The sequence below is a fragment of the Balaenoptera musculus genome, chromosome 10 (genome assembly GCF_009873245.2).
Source record: "Balaenoptera musculus isolate JJ_BM4_2016_0621 chromosome 10, mBalMus1.pri.v3, whole genome shotgun sequence".
Classification (NCBI taxonomy): Eukaryota; Metazoa; Chordata; class Mammalia; order Artiodactyla; family Balaenopteridae; genus Balaenoptera; species Balaenoptera musculus.
Window position 1 is genome coordinate 98,772,238 of NC_045794.1, and position 13,544 is coordinate 98,785,781.

At 55.9% G+C, this 13,544-nt stretch overlaps 1 protein-coding gene across 2 annotated transcripts in view; it reads left to right on the top strand.

Moving 5' to 3' along the window:
- The first annotated feature begins 1,227 nt into the window (after positions 1-1,227).
- MPPED1 (metallophosphoesterase domain containing 1) overlaps positions 1,228-13,544 on the top strand; it is a 91,065-nt gene continuing 78,748 nt past the window's right edge. For both annotated transcript variants that reach the window (XM_036864667.1, XM_036864666.1), the window contains exons 1-2: positions 1,228-1,505; positions 10,324-10,505. In XM_036864667.1, the coding sequence (XP_036720562.1) occupies positions 1,282-1,505; positions 10,324-10,505 (406 nt within the window). In that variant the 5' untranslated portion in view covers positions 1,228-1,281. The remainder of the gene's footprint in view (positions 1,506-10,323; positions 10,506-13,544) is intronic.

Genomic DNA, 13,544 nt, shown 5'->3' on the forward strand with positions numbered 1-13,544 from the left:
TTTGTTTTCTGACTGTGTCCATTCTTCTTCCACGTGCAAAGCAAAGGGGATTTTTCTTCGTTTAACGTGACTGGGATCTGACTGTCCAGGAACAGTTTAAATGATGTTATTTTCTCCTTGGTTAAATGAAGTGCAGATACAATCGTCGGAGGGTCTGAATGACCAGAAACCAAAACAAAACAAATCTTTGAGGCATTTCCTATTTACCTAGTTAAAAAAAAAATTATGGAAAAGAACAAGAAAAAAGATGATCTTAATGAGGAAGCATGGGCCGTCATGGCAAGTGTGTGTGTCAGGGTAGGATGCAGTCTTATCCAGGACCTACGTTTCCAGGATTCCACATAGCCGAGTTGGAATCAAAAAGGGACATTTTAAATCTAGTAACTACAAATGCAAACTGTACTTTCCAATGAAAGAAATGAAAAAAATATATATAGTGTTTGTAAGCTGTGATTTGAGTGGATTCAAGGTTTGACTGGGAACATCGGAATTCCTGAGATCCTTATAAGGCATTTGAGAAGGTTGTTTTTTTTTTCTTTTTTTTTTTAAGTAGATTCCCACCCCACGCCCGACCATGGCCACCCCCTGAGCTGAGCTGGTGTATGGCAGTCTTTCTGGGAAAATCCCTTCTCCGGGCGCTGCTAAAAAGATATCTTTAGGCGAAATGGTGGTTGATGAAGGAATTTGTGCCCGTGCTTTCCCCACCTGCTCGGGCTTGTAGGGGTGTGGCCGTGTGGGAGTGTGTGTTGCGGGGGGGGGGGGTTCTGAGGGGAGGGGGTGGGGTTGGAGGTGAATCCTTCCTATTCCCCAGTTCCGAAAAGTAAAACTTACCTTACCTGTTTCCAGAATACCAGCCATTGTCTTCCGCATCTCACGGCCACCACGCTGTGGGCTCTGGGGGGTTTTGTCGAAGGCATAAAAAAAAAAGTCTTAAGTATTTAAACATGTTGGACCATGCATGCATCCGTCCATAGCGTTGTGGGTTTTTTTTTTTTTTTTTGGTCCCCTCCCTCCCTTCCCTTTTCTTTTTACCAAAGTATATTCATCAAACTGCTGAGTTGGAAAGATTTGTAATGAGTTTTTGAGCTGTACGACTGTGTTGTTTTTTTTTTTTTTTCTCTCCCCCGCCCTCTCCCTCTTTCTAAATCTTCATCTGACATTAAATAAAGCAAATCCCAAACAGATTAACTGTCGCGCGGTTCTCCTCCGTCTCCTCAGTCTGTTCCCAGGTCTGGCTCGGGGCCGGGCGGCGGGAGATGCCCGGGCGGCCTGCGGAGGCCCATGTGGCGCGCTAGGTGGGAGCCCGGCGTCCTGAAGGCAGAGGCCCTGGCCCTCCTGCCCTGCGGCCTGGGCATGGCCTTCTCCCAGTCCCACGTGACGGCCGCTCGGAGGCACCAGCACAGCCGGATCGTCATCGAGGTGGATGAGTACAGCTCCAACCCCACCCAGGCCTTCACCTTCTACAACATCAACCAGGGCCGCTTCCAGCCGCCGCACGTGCAGATGTGAGTGGGCGCCTCCGATGGGACTGCTGGGTGGGCGGTGTGGGTGGTGAGGGCCGTCCGGGGTGGGCTCCTGGACTCGGGGTGCCTCCTGGCTTCTGGGCCCAAGCGTTTCAGGCAGCGGTTCTGGAATCCCCAGATCAGCGAGGCTCTGAGTTGGGAGGGATGTGGGAGAAGTTGCAGCGTGCTGGCCTGTGGGCCGATTCTGGCCTGGAGTCTTGTTTCATTTGGCCAGGAGAATGTTTTACAAATATTGAAAAATGAGGTGATTGCACATAAAAATCCAGACTTCTGGCTTTGCCGTACAAAACCCAAAGTCCTGGCAGCCCCAGGCCCATACGTCCTCGTGGCAACGTCTGGGAGGCTGAGTTCCAGCTGCCCCTTCTTGGTATTTGGTATTGGGTTACTGACTCCCTGGTCTAATTCATGTTCCTTGTTGTACTGATGGGGAGGACGAGACCCAGAGAGGGGACGGGACTTGCTGCAGGCCCCATGGCAGGGTAGGACCCTGGGCTTGGCCTGGCTGTCCTCTCTTCCCTCTGCCCCTCCCTTTTGCCCAGACCCCCTTTGCTTCTGTTGAAAAAGCAGAGATGCTTTCCAAAAGGACTGGGGAATTCTGCTGCCTGCCCTTTGGGGCTGATGGAAAATACCAGGGGTGCCCCAGCAGTGGGACCGCAGCGAGAACGTAGACTCGGGACTCCTGTGCACAGGTAGAACCTCTCCCCCGCTCCCTGGATTTTTCCCCAGTGGCCGGGACAGGCGCAGGTGGCACAGGGCGGAGGTGGAGAAATTCCTGGTGCCGCCCCGGGCGACTCTGGGTGTTACCAGAGTGTCCTCCTCCTCCTTTGTCCCCGCTGCCCCCTCCCATCGGCCCTGCACCACAGGGCTTACCTGGTGAGGAAGCAGAGGCCCAGACAGGTGACCCACGTGAGCCCACACAGCTGGCAGGCACCAGAACTGACACCCGTCTCCGGTCCAGGGCATTCTCCTCGCTTAGCATCCTTTTGCTCTGATGTCTGTGGACGTAAGTACGTACGTGCCTCCATCTGAGAGTTTAGGCATTCGTCTGCTCCACTGTTGAAACTTCTCTCAGCCCCTTTGGGGTGCCCCTGTGCTGGGTCTGGGTCTCTGACAAGCCCCTGACGAGGGGGGAGCCCCATGAGTTCCCAGTGAGAGCACAGGGAGGTCAGAGCTGTGCTGGGGTTGCTCCTGGGCTCTGGGGCTCAGAGCAGGGCCCCCCCGACCCCCAGGCTGGGTCAGATGCCCCCACGAGGACACAGACCCCAGCTTCCTCTAGGACCTTGAGTACCATCTCTAGGGAGCAGTGGTCACGTGAGGTATTAGCGGCTGTCCCTTCAGGGAGACGGGAGAACGCGGCACGCGGCCCACGTAGAGAAGGAGCCAGGGGGGTTCCACAACCGGGCCTGGAAGTGGGGTGGGGAGTTGTTGCCTCTTGTTACTGTGTGGTTCCCTCGGGACTGGTCTTCTGTTGTAGAGGATGGGTGCAGAGAGATTATTCACGGCCGAAGGGGCTCTGGAAGGCAGGTGGGCACCAGGCCTGGGGGTGGGTTCCAGCGCTGGGAGCGCCCTCTTCCCTGCAGCGCCTGCTCTGGAAAACGTTCATTTCCGTGGGAGCTGCAGAGCTGGCCTTGCCAGTAGCTGCTTACTTTATTTTTTGGTAGATTTCTCTTTGGGAAACTAACTCCAGTACCCATTTTGGAGCCAGATCGGCAGATTTGGGCAGGATGGGAGGCCCTGGGTCTCAGGCACGCTCTTCCTTGGTCTCTGGGACCTTGAGGCCTGGCAGGGCTGCTGCAGTGGGGAAGGCCTTCCCAGGGCTGGGTTTTCTCTTCTGTTGATGGTGTTTATCCTCCTGGGCTGGAAGTGACAGTGCCTGAGGTCCCCGGACGCCACTGGGGACGGGCGAGAGCACCGGGCCCCTCGGGCAGAGCAGGTGGGGTATGTGTCTGTGCCCATTTGTCTGCACACCCATTAGGAGGGGCCCCCGGGCACCGCAGATATGGCTGAGTAGCAGCAGGCAGAGCTGCCCTGTAGAACACCCCCGCCGGGCAGCCCCCAGTCCCAGAACAGGGCTAGGGCAACAGAAGTCAGGAGAGAGGGCGGCCAAGGGGCTGAGCAAGGACCCTCTGGAAGAGCTGACTTTTAGGTTGAGACCCAGAGGAGGAGGAGTGAGGGCAGCAAGTTGGGAGGGGCCCGGAGGAGGAAGCAAGCCAGGCAGAAGTTGCCGCGGGGTCTGAGCCGGTGGGGGGTGGGTGGGAAGTGCAGGAACGCCCAGCTGGGTGGAGGGTGCGCTGGGCAGGAGCCACGCGGGCCCCCATGGGCCAGTTTGTGTCCTGAGGAAGGGCAGTGAATGACCAGGTGAGAGAGGGAGTGATTCCCCCCATTAACAACTGCGGGTTATTTGTTCATTCATCCAATTATGCATCCACTCGGGGTGTTTGTGAGCAGCTACCCAGCACACTGGTTAGTTAGGAATATGGGCTTCAGGCTAGCCTGCCTGGCTTTGAATCCTGGCTCTGCCACTTTTTTGTTGGGTGTCTCTTGGTGCCTCAGTTTCCCTGTCTACCTAATGCTGCTCTTCGTAATACTGAGGATGAGGTAGGTGAACCCACATAGGGGGGGCCAGGCCGCAAATGTCCAGTATTGTTAGTACTCGCTGGGTGGGCTAGGCACTAGGGACACAGCAGTGATCAGGGACAGAGCCCTGCCCGCGCTGAGCTGACCCTCCAGCGGGATATGTCGTAAAAGTCATGAAGTGTGCGATAGCATAGGATCCTGGTAGCACTAAGTGCTGTGGAGAAAAAGCTTAATGGCTTTTTGCGGTCGCTCAGCTGGTGTGGACGGAGCAGGTTCACACCGGCCTGCCCCGCTCCATCCCTCCCGGCCTGCTCTGTGCTATCTGCTCCTGAGGCCAGGGTTCCGGGCTTTGTTGGCAGTGGGGCTCTGGGGAGGCTGGGGGTTTGGGCCGGGTCCTGGGAAGAGCACGCAGTGAGCCCTGGTTCTGGACCCCTCATCCAGTGCTCTCTCATTGCCTGCTCGGGTCAAGCCCCCTTTGGAATGCAGCTTTGTATCCAGCTGGGTGAAGCCGGGTCGCATGGGCACTCGGCGGGGAGCTGCTCCCTCCCACCCCCCTTCTTTGGACTCACACCCTGCGCACCAGGGAAGCACGTGGGTTCCCACGGCGAGTCTCCACTGAGGGAGACGCGGGAGGACGGATGCCACTTCCCAACGCGTGATTTATCGCCACCCTGGGCTTTGTCTCTGGGGTGAGGGAGCGAGGGGCCCTATTTAATAAATCCACAATTTACTTTAATAACAAGAGTGACAGTCCAAACGTGGCCTCCGATTGAGCCCTGTGATTTATGTAGTTGCCCCCAGAGACCCTGGCGGTAACGAGGCTGTCTTTGCCTGAGGAGTGAATGTCTGGATCTGGGCCTCTGGGTTTTGGGCCCTGAGACGGAAGACCCCTTACCCTGGGGGCCGAGAAACCCTGCGGTGGTCTGGGGAGAGCCCCTCCAGGCACCGGCCCCTTCGTCCTGGGTGGCCAGGTGGACGGGTAGCCTGGTGCTCAGCGAGAAGGTGAGAGCGGTGTTTGGGGGACAGAGTTACCCTGGGGATCCACCTTACGGGGGGGCTGGTGCCAGGCATGGCGACTCCTCTCTGGCCTTTAAAAGCAGTCCCATCGGTGGATACTAGACTAACCCATTTAAAGACCCTCCAAGCATGTCAGGCTGTGCGGGGTCCTTGAAGAATGTAGCAGGGCCGGATCACTGCTCTGCGCCAGGCTGGGACTGGCCCCCTGTCCCCGGCCCTCCCCTCTGGGCCAGGTTGGAGTGCCGACCCCGTCGCTAGGTGAGACCGAGGCTTCAGAAGGGACCCGGTGGCCCCTAGCCCGTCTGTGCACGGAGAGGTCTCCAGGAGACAGTGAGGGTCAGCCTTGGCCCCGGGAGAGGCCGAGGGGGCATGGCAGGAAGAAGGCCCTGACCTGGGCTCTGTCTGTTCTCCAGCCGCATCCTGCACCCTCTCCCCAAGGGCTCCAGGTGCAGTTCTGGTTTCTGGGACATTCATGTTTTTTTTCTTTTTAATTAATTTTTATTGGAGTATAGTTGCTTTACAATGTTGTGTTAGTTTCTACTGTACAGCAAAATGAATCAGCTATACATATACATATATGCCCTCTTTTTTGGATTTCCTTCCCGTTTAGGTCACCACAGTGCGTTAAGTAGAGTTCCGTGTGCTATACAGTATGTTCTCATTAGTTGTGTATTTTATACATAGTATCAATAGTGTATATGTGTCAATCCCAATCTCCCAATTCCTCCCACCCCCCCTTCCCCCTTGGTATCCAGACACATTTGTTCTTTATGTGTTTTCTGGGACATTCCATTGTTCCCTCTGCCTCCCCTACTCTTTGTCCTGACAACATAGACTCATCCTTCAGATCTCACCCAGGTGTCCCTTCCTTGGGGACACCTTCCCTGACCCTTCCCCAGACCTCCCTAACTGCCCCCCCCACCCCAGATCTAAGCACTCAGAGCCTCCCCTTCGTGGCACAAGCTTCAGCCTGTGCTTATGCATTCATTTGTGGGACAGTTTTCTAAGCATCTGTCCCCTCCACCAGCACGGGCTGTCCCTTGAGCCTAGCACAGTGGACAGGAGGAGGGAAAGAAAAGGGAGCGAGGATGAGGCAGGGTGCACTCCCCAGGAAGAGTGTGGTGGGAGGTCAAGGAGGGCTTCCTGGGGGCGGTGGCATAACCCCGGAGCTTGGAGGACCAGCAAGAGCAAAGCCAGGATGTGGGGAGGAAGGGCAGGCACAGGGACTCGGGGTGGAGGTCACCTCGGAGCCAGTGCTTCGTGGAAAGAGCTTGGGCGGTGTGGCCCAGTGCCAACCAGTCCCTGCCCTCCCCTGGGCCTCCGTTTCCCCACTTGTAGGATGACAGGAGGGGACCAGAGGTCTCTCTCATTCTAGAACGCCACGGCTCGTGTCCAGTTACGTGGCTGGACATGGTTTTGGAACTTCACTGAAGGGACGAGTCCTCTGCCCTCCACCCCCTGGCTTTCAGTGCACCCTGTTTCCCCAGGAAATAGTGGGGGGACGGGGCTCTGCTTCTGATGCCCACATGAGTTTTTGGTACCAGGAGCTGCACTTCCAGGGAGCCAATGGCTTAGGGGAGAGAGAGACGGAGAAGGGGGCCAGGGCACAGGAAATGGGCTGCAGGGGGCATTCATTGGGGTTTCCAGTTCTCACAACAGCTCCGAGAGAGTGGGTGGTTCCCACCTTACAGAGCTGGACTGGAGAATGGGAGGGTCCAGGGCACAGCGAGGAAGTCGCCGAGCCGGGGTGCCAGCCTGGGTCCAGGCGCCGGAGGCTGAGTTCTCTATTCTGCACCATCCCTGCCGCCAGGATTCTGGTGGGAAGATCCCTTGTGAGGCTGGAGAGAGTGGTGACAGGTTTTAGGTCTCAGAGAGAGAAAGAGCCACAGCCTTGACTGGGGCCACCTCAGCAGGCAGATGCTTTGGGAAAGTCGGGTTTGGCCCCCACCAAACCAGGAACACTTGTTTCCATACCTTCTCTCTGGTCCATGAAGAACGACTCTGGAAAATAACCATTTTGCTTTGTTTCTTCTAGTCGCAAGAAGGTGTGAGGTTAAATGCCCCAATTCCAGTTCTGAAGACCTAGGTTCAAATTCTACTCTTTAACGTACTAGCAGGGGCCCTGGATGTGGGACTAACCTTTCCAGGCCTCAGTTACTTACTCCACAGGGCTGCTGGAACTCAGGGGGCTAGCCAGGGTTGTGCCATTGCAAGTGTCAGAAACCCAATTCAAATTGTCTTATGGGTAAAAGAGAGTTTACTGGCTCACATAATTAGCTAGGAAATCCAGGATTGGACCAGCTTCAGGCACAGCTGGATCTAGGGGTCAAATGATGCTGCCGAGTCCTCCCACCCTTTGTGTGCTCTCTTTCTCTTTCTCCATATCTTCATTCTTCTTGCTCTTTTCCTCACTTCTAAACACAGGTAGGGTTTCTGGGAGCTGCACGAGGTGGTCTCTATGGGTATCCTGTCCTGTGCCTAGCAGGTGTTTGGTATTTAGGGGGCACTCAAGAAGCATTTGTCCGTAGATTGACTGAATGAAATGAAGTAAGGCCTGGAAATAGTCCAGCTTGGTGTGAGTTCTGGAACCAAAAACCAGCTTCAGATTCCAGCTCCACCAGCTTCCATAGCTGAGATCCTGGGCAAGTTAGCCTTTTCTCATCCTCAGTTTCCTCATCTATAAAATGGGCATACCCATAGTGCCCTGCTCAGACAGTCACTGTGAGGGTGAAGAGAGCAGATGCATGTAAAGCGCTTAGCACATAATGAGCTCTCAACCCGTGGAAATCATCAATATCATTACTGTTGTTATTATTTCAAGGTTGAGCATTTGTTACAATCCAAATAGCCGCAGGACAGTGCAGAGAAATAAGAGTCTATTTTTTTTTTTCTCTGGGGATTATTAAGTTTGCATTCTCACTGAGCTCAGAAGCCTCAGGGCGGAGGGAAGTAAGAGCAGAGTTAATTACAGAGCTTGGGCTCCAGCAGGAGGCCCAGCCTGACTAGCGCCCGCGGAACTCGCGTGCTCTTGGCTGGCTGATGGCGGGAACTGCGACCTGCTCAGGGCTCCTCCACGAGGGACTCACAGGGGGTGACATCTCCCTCCCTGTGTCTCCTTTCTTTGTCTCTTTGACTTGTTCTCTGTTTGCTTGTGGTGTCCTCACAACCTCAGTGTATGTGAGGGGGAATGAAAGAAAGAAAGGAAGAAAGAATGAATGAATGAATGAATGAATGAATTTGATTGGCTCACTCATGTTCCTTGCCAGGCCAGTAGCCCAGTAGCGATTGGCTGCCTTGGTCCAATCAGCTATGTTAGGGGCGGACAGGTGGATTCACAGGCTCGCTCCCTGCAAGACTGTCACATGGGGTGGGGGGAGGGACCCAGAGGACAGAGGAGTGGCATGAATTACTGGGAGGGAGATTTGAGCTTCCAGACCAGCTCAGGCATCACCTCCTCCTGGAAAGTTCAGGGGGCCCCAGGCCAGGTTAGGACCTTCTGTGGCCCCCAGCCCTTCTGCTGCCCCATCAAATCTTGTGACTTTATTGTCGCTTCCTGGCCAAGTCTGTCTCCACCATCAGTCTGGGATCAGGCCTGGTTCATTCAGTTCCCCAGCTTTGAGCTCAGGGCTGGTACCCAGTAGGCATTCAGGATGTGTTGTGTTGAATGAATGAGGGAATGAATGAAGGAATGAGAAGGACGGAGAAGGGTTCCAGAACCCTCCTGTTGCCATCAGCAGACTCAGGGATTTTTCCTCTTCTCCCCCCTCGGGTCCAACTCTGACCTGCTGGGATTCTAACTTGACTTAACCACCCCCAGAAAGGTGCCCCGTGAACCCCTCCCACTGTGGCCTGGTGACGTGGAGGGGCCGATGTGACGCCATAGCTGCGGCGGGTGGGGCGTGCTAATGCTCCCTGCACATTAGCATGCTGAACCCACGTCTCTCGTAAGGTGTTAATTACATTTCATCGAAGTATTTTGTCTGAAAAAAAAAAGGATAATTAGAAAGATGTCTTTAAAAGTATTTATGTAACTGATATGGTACCGCTTTCGGTTTGGCGCATAATTAGATTTAAACACAACTCCTTGAGTGGCATACTCATTTGAAGAGAGCAGCTCGTTGAAATGTCATTGCATTGTTTTTCAGAGTTTTGAGCCTGGCAAAACCAGTCAGCTGAGGAGGGAGAGTGTGGCTCTCGGGGAGAGCCCTGAACTGGGGGGGGCCACCTGCTCAGTTCCTCATCTGTAAGACGAGAGGGCTCCCAGGGGCTCCCAGGGACCAAGAACTTACAGTTGTGCAGCTTTTTAATTTTCTGAACATTGTCGCCTAATGAGGTAGCTCCATTTTACAGATGAGCAAACCAAGGCCAAACATTTTCCTAAGGTTACACATTAGTGACGGGCAGCAGATCTGGGATCTGAAGCCTGGTCTTCTGATTCCAGAACTGTTTTCCTACAGGACCTTGGAAAGCCCTTGTACTAAACCCGATCGGACCATCTCATAGTTTTGGAGAATTGCTGCCTGTCTTTAGTGCTTTGTTTCACAAGTTCCCACGAAACTCCCCCCTTCGCTCGTGGCTCTCCCTGGATGCTACTTGTGCTTTCTCTGCACAGTGCCGGAGGGTCGGCTCTTCCAGCTGGATGGTGGACCTCAGTCCATGCATCCTTGATGGGGCTGATCGCCCCCCCAAGGGGGTGAAAACTGGTTTTGGGGGGTGAAAAAAATCTTACTCTGATTCTAAAGCACAGATACACACACAGTAAATGAACAGATATACAGCGTATCTGTGGTGTTAGAATTTTATGAGAGAGGGGTGAGTAGAAAAAACATCTAAAAAGGCCCCTGAAGGGCTGATAATGAAAAAAAAAAAGGTTGAGAGGTACTGCTTGTCAAGCAGCAGGTTAGCTGTCGTCGCCATACAGGTGCACGCAGGTACAGGTGCCAGGCTCTACCTGTCAGCCCTTCCCACTCATTGCCTCGCAACAACCCTCGGGGCTTCCCAGGTTACGGAGGGGAAGCTGAGGCTCAGGGGGGAGATGTTTTGCCCGGCTGGTGAGCAGGAGGGTCACGATTCGGACGCAGGTGGGCAGGCGGATGTGATCTGGACCACAGGTGATCTGGTCTGGCTGTGATCTGAGCTGATGCGACATGAGCTGCAGGCTCCCAGCGCCGTGACCCCGTGACCCCACGATCTTCTCTCCCCTCAGGGTGGACCCGGTGCCTCACGACGCCCCCAAGCCGCCCGGATACACCCGCTTTGTCTGCGTGTCTGACACCCACTCGAGGACGGACCCCATCCAGATGCCCTACGGCGACGTGCTGATCCACGCCGGGGACTTCACTGAGCTGGGGCTCCCGAGCGAGGTGAAGAAATTCAACGAGTGGCTGGGTAGGTGCCAGAAGGGGTGGTGCCTGTGAGCAGCAGACTCGGGCGGCCCCCCGCCCACCGTCCTTCCTCCCTGCTCTGCCCGGCCCCTCCCTGGACTTTGTCACCTGTCCACCTCCCCCGGGAAGCCCCCTGACCTCCGGGACCAGGCCACACCCCTCTCACTCTCCCGTGACACCTAGGAGGTCTCCTGCCTCTGCTGTGATTTTCCATTTGTTTGTGGGATTTTTTTGGCCTGGGAGACTTCCTCCCAAAGGGATTTTGCCCAGGTGTGTTTTTATCCACTTGTGTGTCCAGCCCCCAGTGCCTGGTACAGGTAGGTGCTGAGTAAATAATTGATGAGGGAATAGGTGGCTGAATGGGCGAATGAATGAATGACGCTCTGGGAACAGTGATGGCAGGGCAGGCACTCAGCTGGTAGGTACCGGCTCAGCCACCCACCGTCATTGACGGCTTCTCCAGTGAGGGGACCCTCCAGGCCTCCGTGGCCCCGAGCAGGAGCCCAGGGGGCCGGGTGTGGGCTCCTCCGTGGGCAGCCGTTGGTACAGGCAGCGGAGTGCCGTCCCACGCCATAGGAGGTGGTGAGCCGCGATTTGCAAGCACGCCCCTAGGGTTTTGTCTTTGGCTTTGCTTTCTTCCAAAATAAGAAAGACATAAATCTGGGGTGCCCCCCTGGGAAAAGCCGTTTGCTTGGAATCCAGAGAAACCTCACAGCGAATCTCTCTGCCATGGCCCGAGGGGACAGGTGGATGGCCCCTGGGCTGCCCGGTGTACTGGCCTGCTGTCACAGAGGCCTGGGTGTGGGGCGGGCCCACCTCGCCGTGCAGCCCCTCGTGGCCGCCAGACGGTCCCCCGCCTCCCCAGGGGCGTCCCGCTGTGCGGCTGGCTGGGGGCTGTGCAAGCAGAGGGCCAGGAGCGGAGGACCAGGAGCAGAGGGCCAGGAGCGGAGGACCAGGAGCAGAGGGCCAGGAGCGGAGGGCCAGGAGCGGAGGGCCAGGAGCAGAGGGCCGGGAGCGAAGGGCCAGGAGCAGAGGGCCAGGAGCGGAGGGCCAGGAGCGGAGGGCCAGGAGCGAGGCGGGTGGCTGCAGCGGCAGAGGCTGGCTTTGCCAGTCGAGACAAATATTTACAAGCAAGGCCTTGCACTCCCCTTGGCAGACTTGGAGCTTTAAATATTGATTATTCAAATGGGAAGTTCTCATCAAGGGCCCTGTTTGGGCTGAGCCATGTGAAGGCTGGGATGGGAGGGGCTCCTGTTGGTGAGTCTGCCCTGGGCTTCTCCCCACGCCCCGTGCTGCTTCCAGGTCCGGGCTGCTTCCTAGGAGGGGACCCTCACTGAGGCTGGTTTACTGTCCCCCTGCTGTGGGTCTCAAAAGATGTGAGGCTGAGCCGAGTCCGTGTCCCAGGCAGAGAACAGGAGTCGCTGGTGGCTGGGCACCTGCTTGTGTGCCAGGCTCCTTACCACCACTGCCTGGCTGAATTTGAGGAACGGCCATTTGGGGTGGGTGCTGTTTAGACCCCTATCTGACAGAAGACGATGTCGGCTCCCCTGCACTGAGGTTCCCGAAGCGAGGGACTATTTCCGATGTACTCCTGGCCCAGACGTGCTCCTCTCCAAGCTGAGTGAGTCAGTGAACCCAACAGTTGCATGTGCCAGGGGGGTGGTGGCCAAGGGCTGTGGGATCTCAGCGCAGAGGCTGATGGTGGTCTCCTCCCAGGCAGGGGCGGCTTCTGGGACAAGCTGCCATTGGGCTGGGCCCGGCCTGGGGAGCTGGGCGATTGTGCTGGGAACAGAGCGGCTGCAGGCTGAGGGGACAGCTGAGGCCAAAGCCTGCGGGGGGACACTTGAGAGGTGGCATGACGTGTTGTGACTGGAGGGAGGAAGTTTGGAGGACGTGAGGGTGATGAGCCTGGAAAGAGGGGTGGGGCCTCCCTGAGACTCTGCAGATAAGGGGAAAGCAGGCGCCTGGGTGGGCCAGCACGGTGAGATGGCCATTTTAGGAGAATCTCTTTACTCGCCTCTTAACGGAAGTCAGAACTATGTGCTGGGGGAATTTAGGAGGCTTTCTTCATAGTCTGCACTTGGCGTGGGATTGATTTATTTGCCTGGATCATCACGGGTGGGAGGGGTGAACTTACAGAGGGGTCTCCCTTTTACAAAAGGGACCTCTCCCCTTAGCAGCCTTGAAGTGTTTGCAGATGTCAGTGTTTGTCACTCAAGTGGGCTGGGCGGGGCTTCAGACTGAAGAGTGACAGAGCTGGAGGAATTTGCACGTGAGTTAGGGCATCAGTAGGAGTGGGTTTATAGCGGTCCGTCCGCAGCTGGCTTTTTGGGAACTGGCCCACTGCGCAAGGTGACTCACCTCTGTGGGCTGGCGGTTCACGTGCCAGGGGTGTGGTGATGTGGCAGAGATGGGCTCAGGGTGGTGTTATAAAGGGCTCCGTGTTTATTGAGTGTTAGCATGTGCCCTTTATGTATATTATTAAATCATTTGCTTCTCTTGATGAGGGAACGAGGCAGGAGCTATTGTCATCCCCACTTGACAGAGGAGAAACCGAGGCCCAGAGGAGTGAAGGAACTTGCCCAAGGTCACACAGCTAGTAAGTGGCAGAGCTGGGATTTAAACCCAGGCAGTTGGACTCCAGAGCCAAGCTCTCGTCCTCTCCTCTGTATCACCTCTCTTGTTTTTATGGTGAAAGCTCACTGATTCGAAGTTAAGGTGCGGACTGTGCCTTTGGGGCCAGACGTCCAGGGTCAGCTTTCTCCCAGGTGATTGCAGCAGTCATGTGACCTCTCTGAGACTCCCTGGCCTCGTTTTAACTGGGGGTGGTCAGGCTCCCCTTGACCTGCCTGCCTCTTTGGAGGCAGGTGGTTTTGAGACTCCACTGGGCTGGAGGAAATGTTCAAGTGTGTGAACTGTAAAGGGCGGTGTAGATGTTATTACTGCCCCCAGGAGCTGGCGTTTGCAGATCAGGGCCCCCTTGGGGCAGAGGTAGGGGACATGGGCTGGTCCCACAGTAGGCAGTGGGGGGATTTGACCTGAG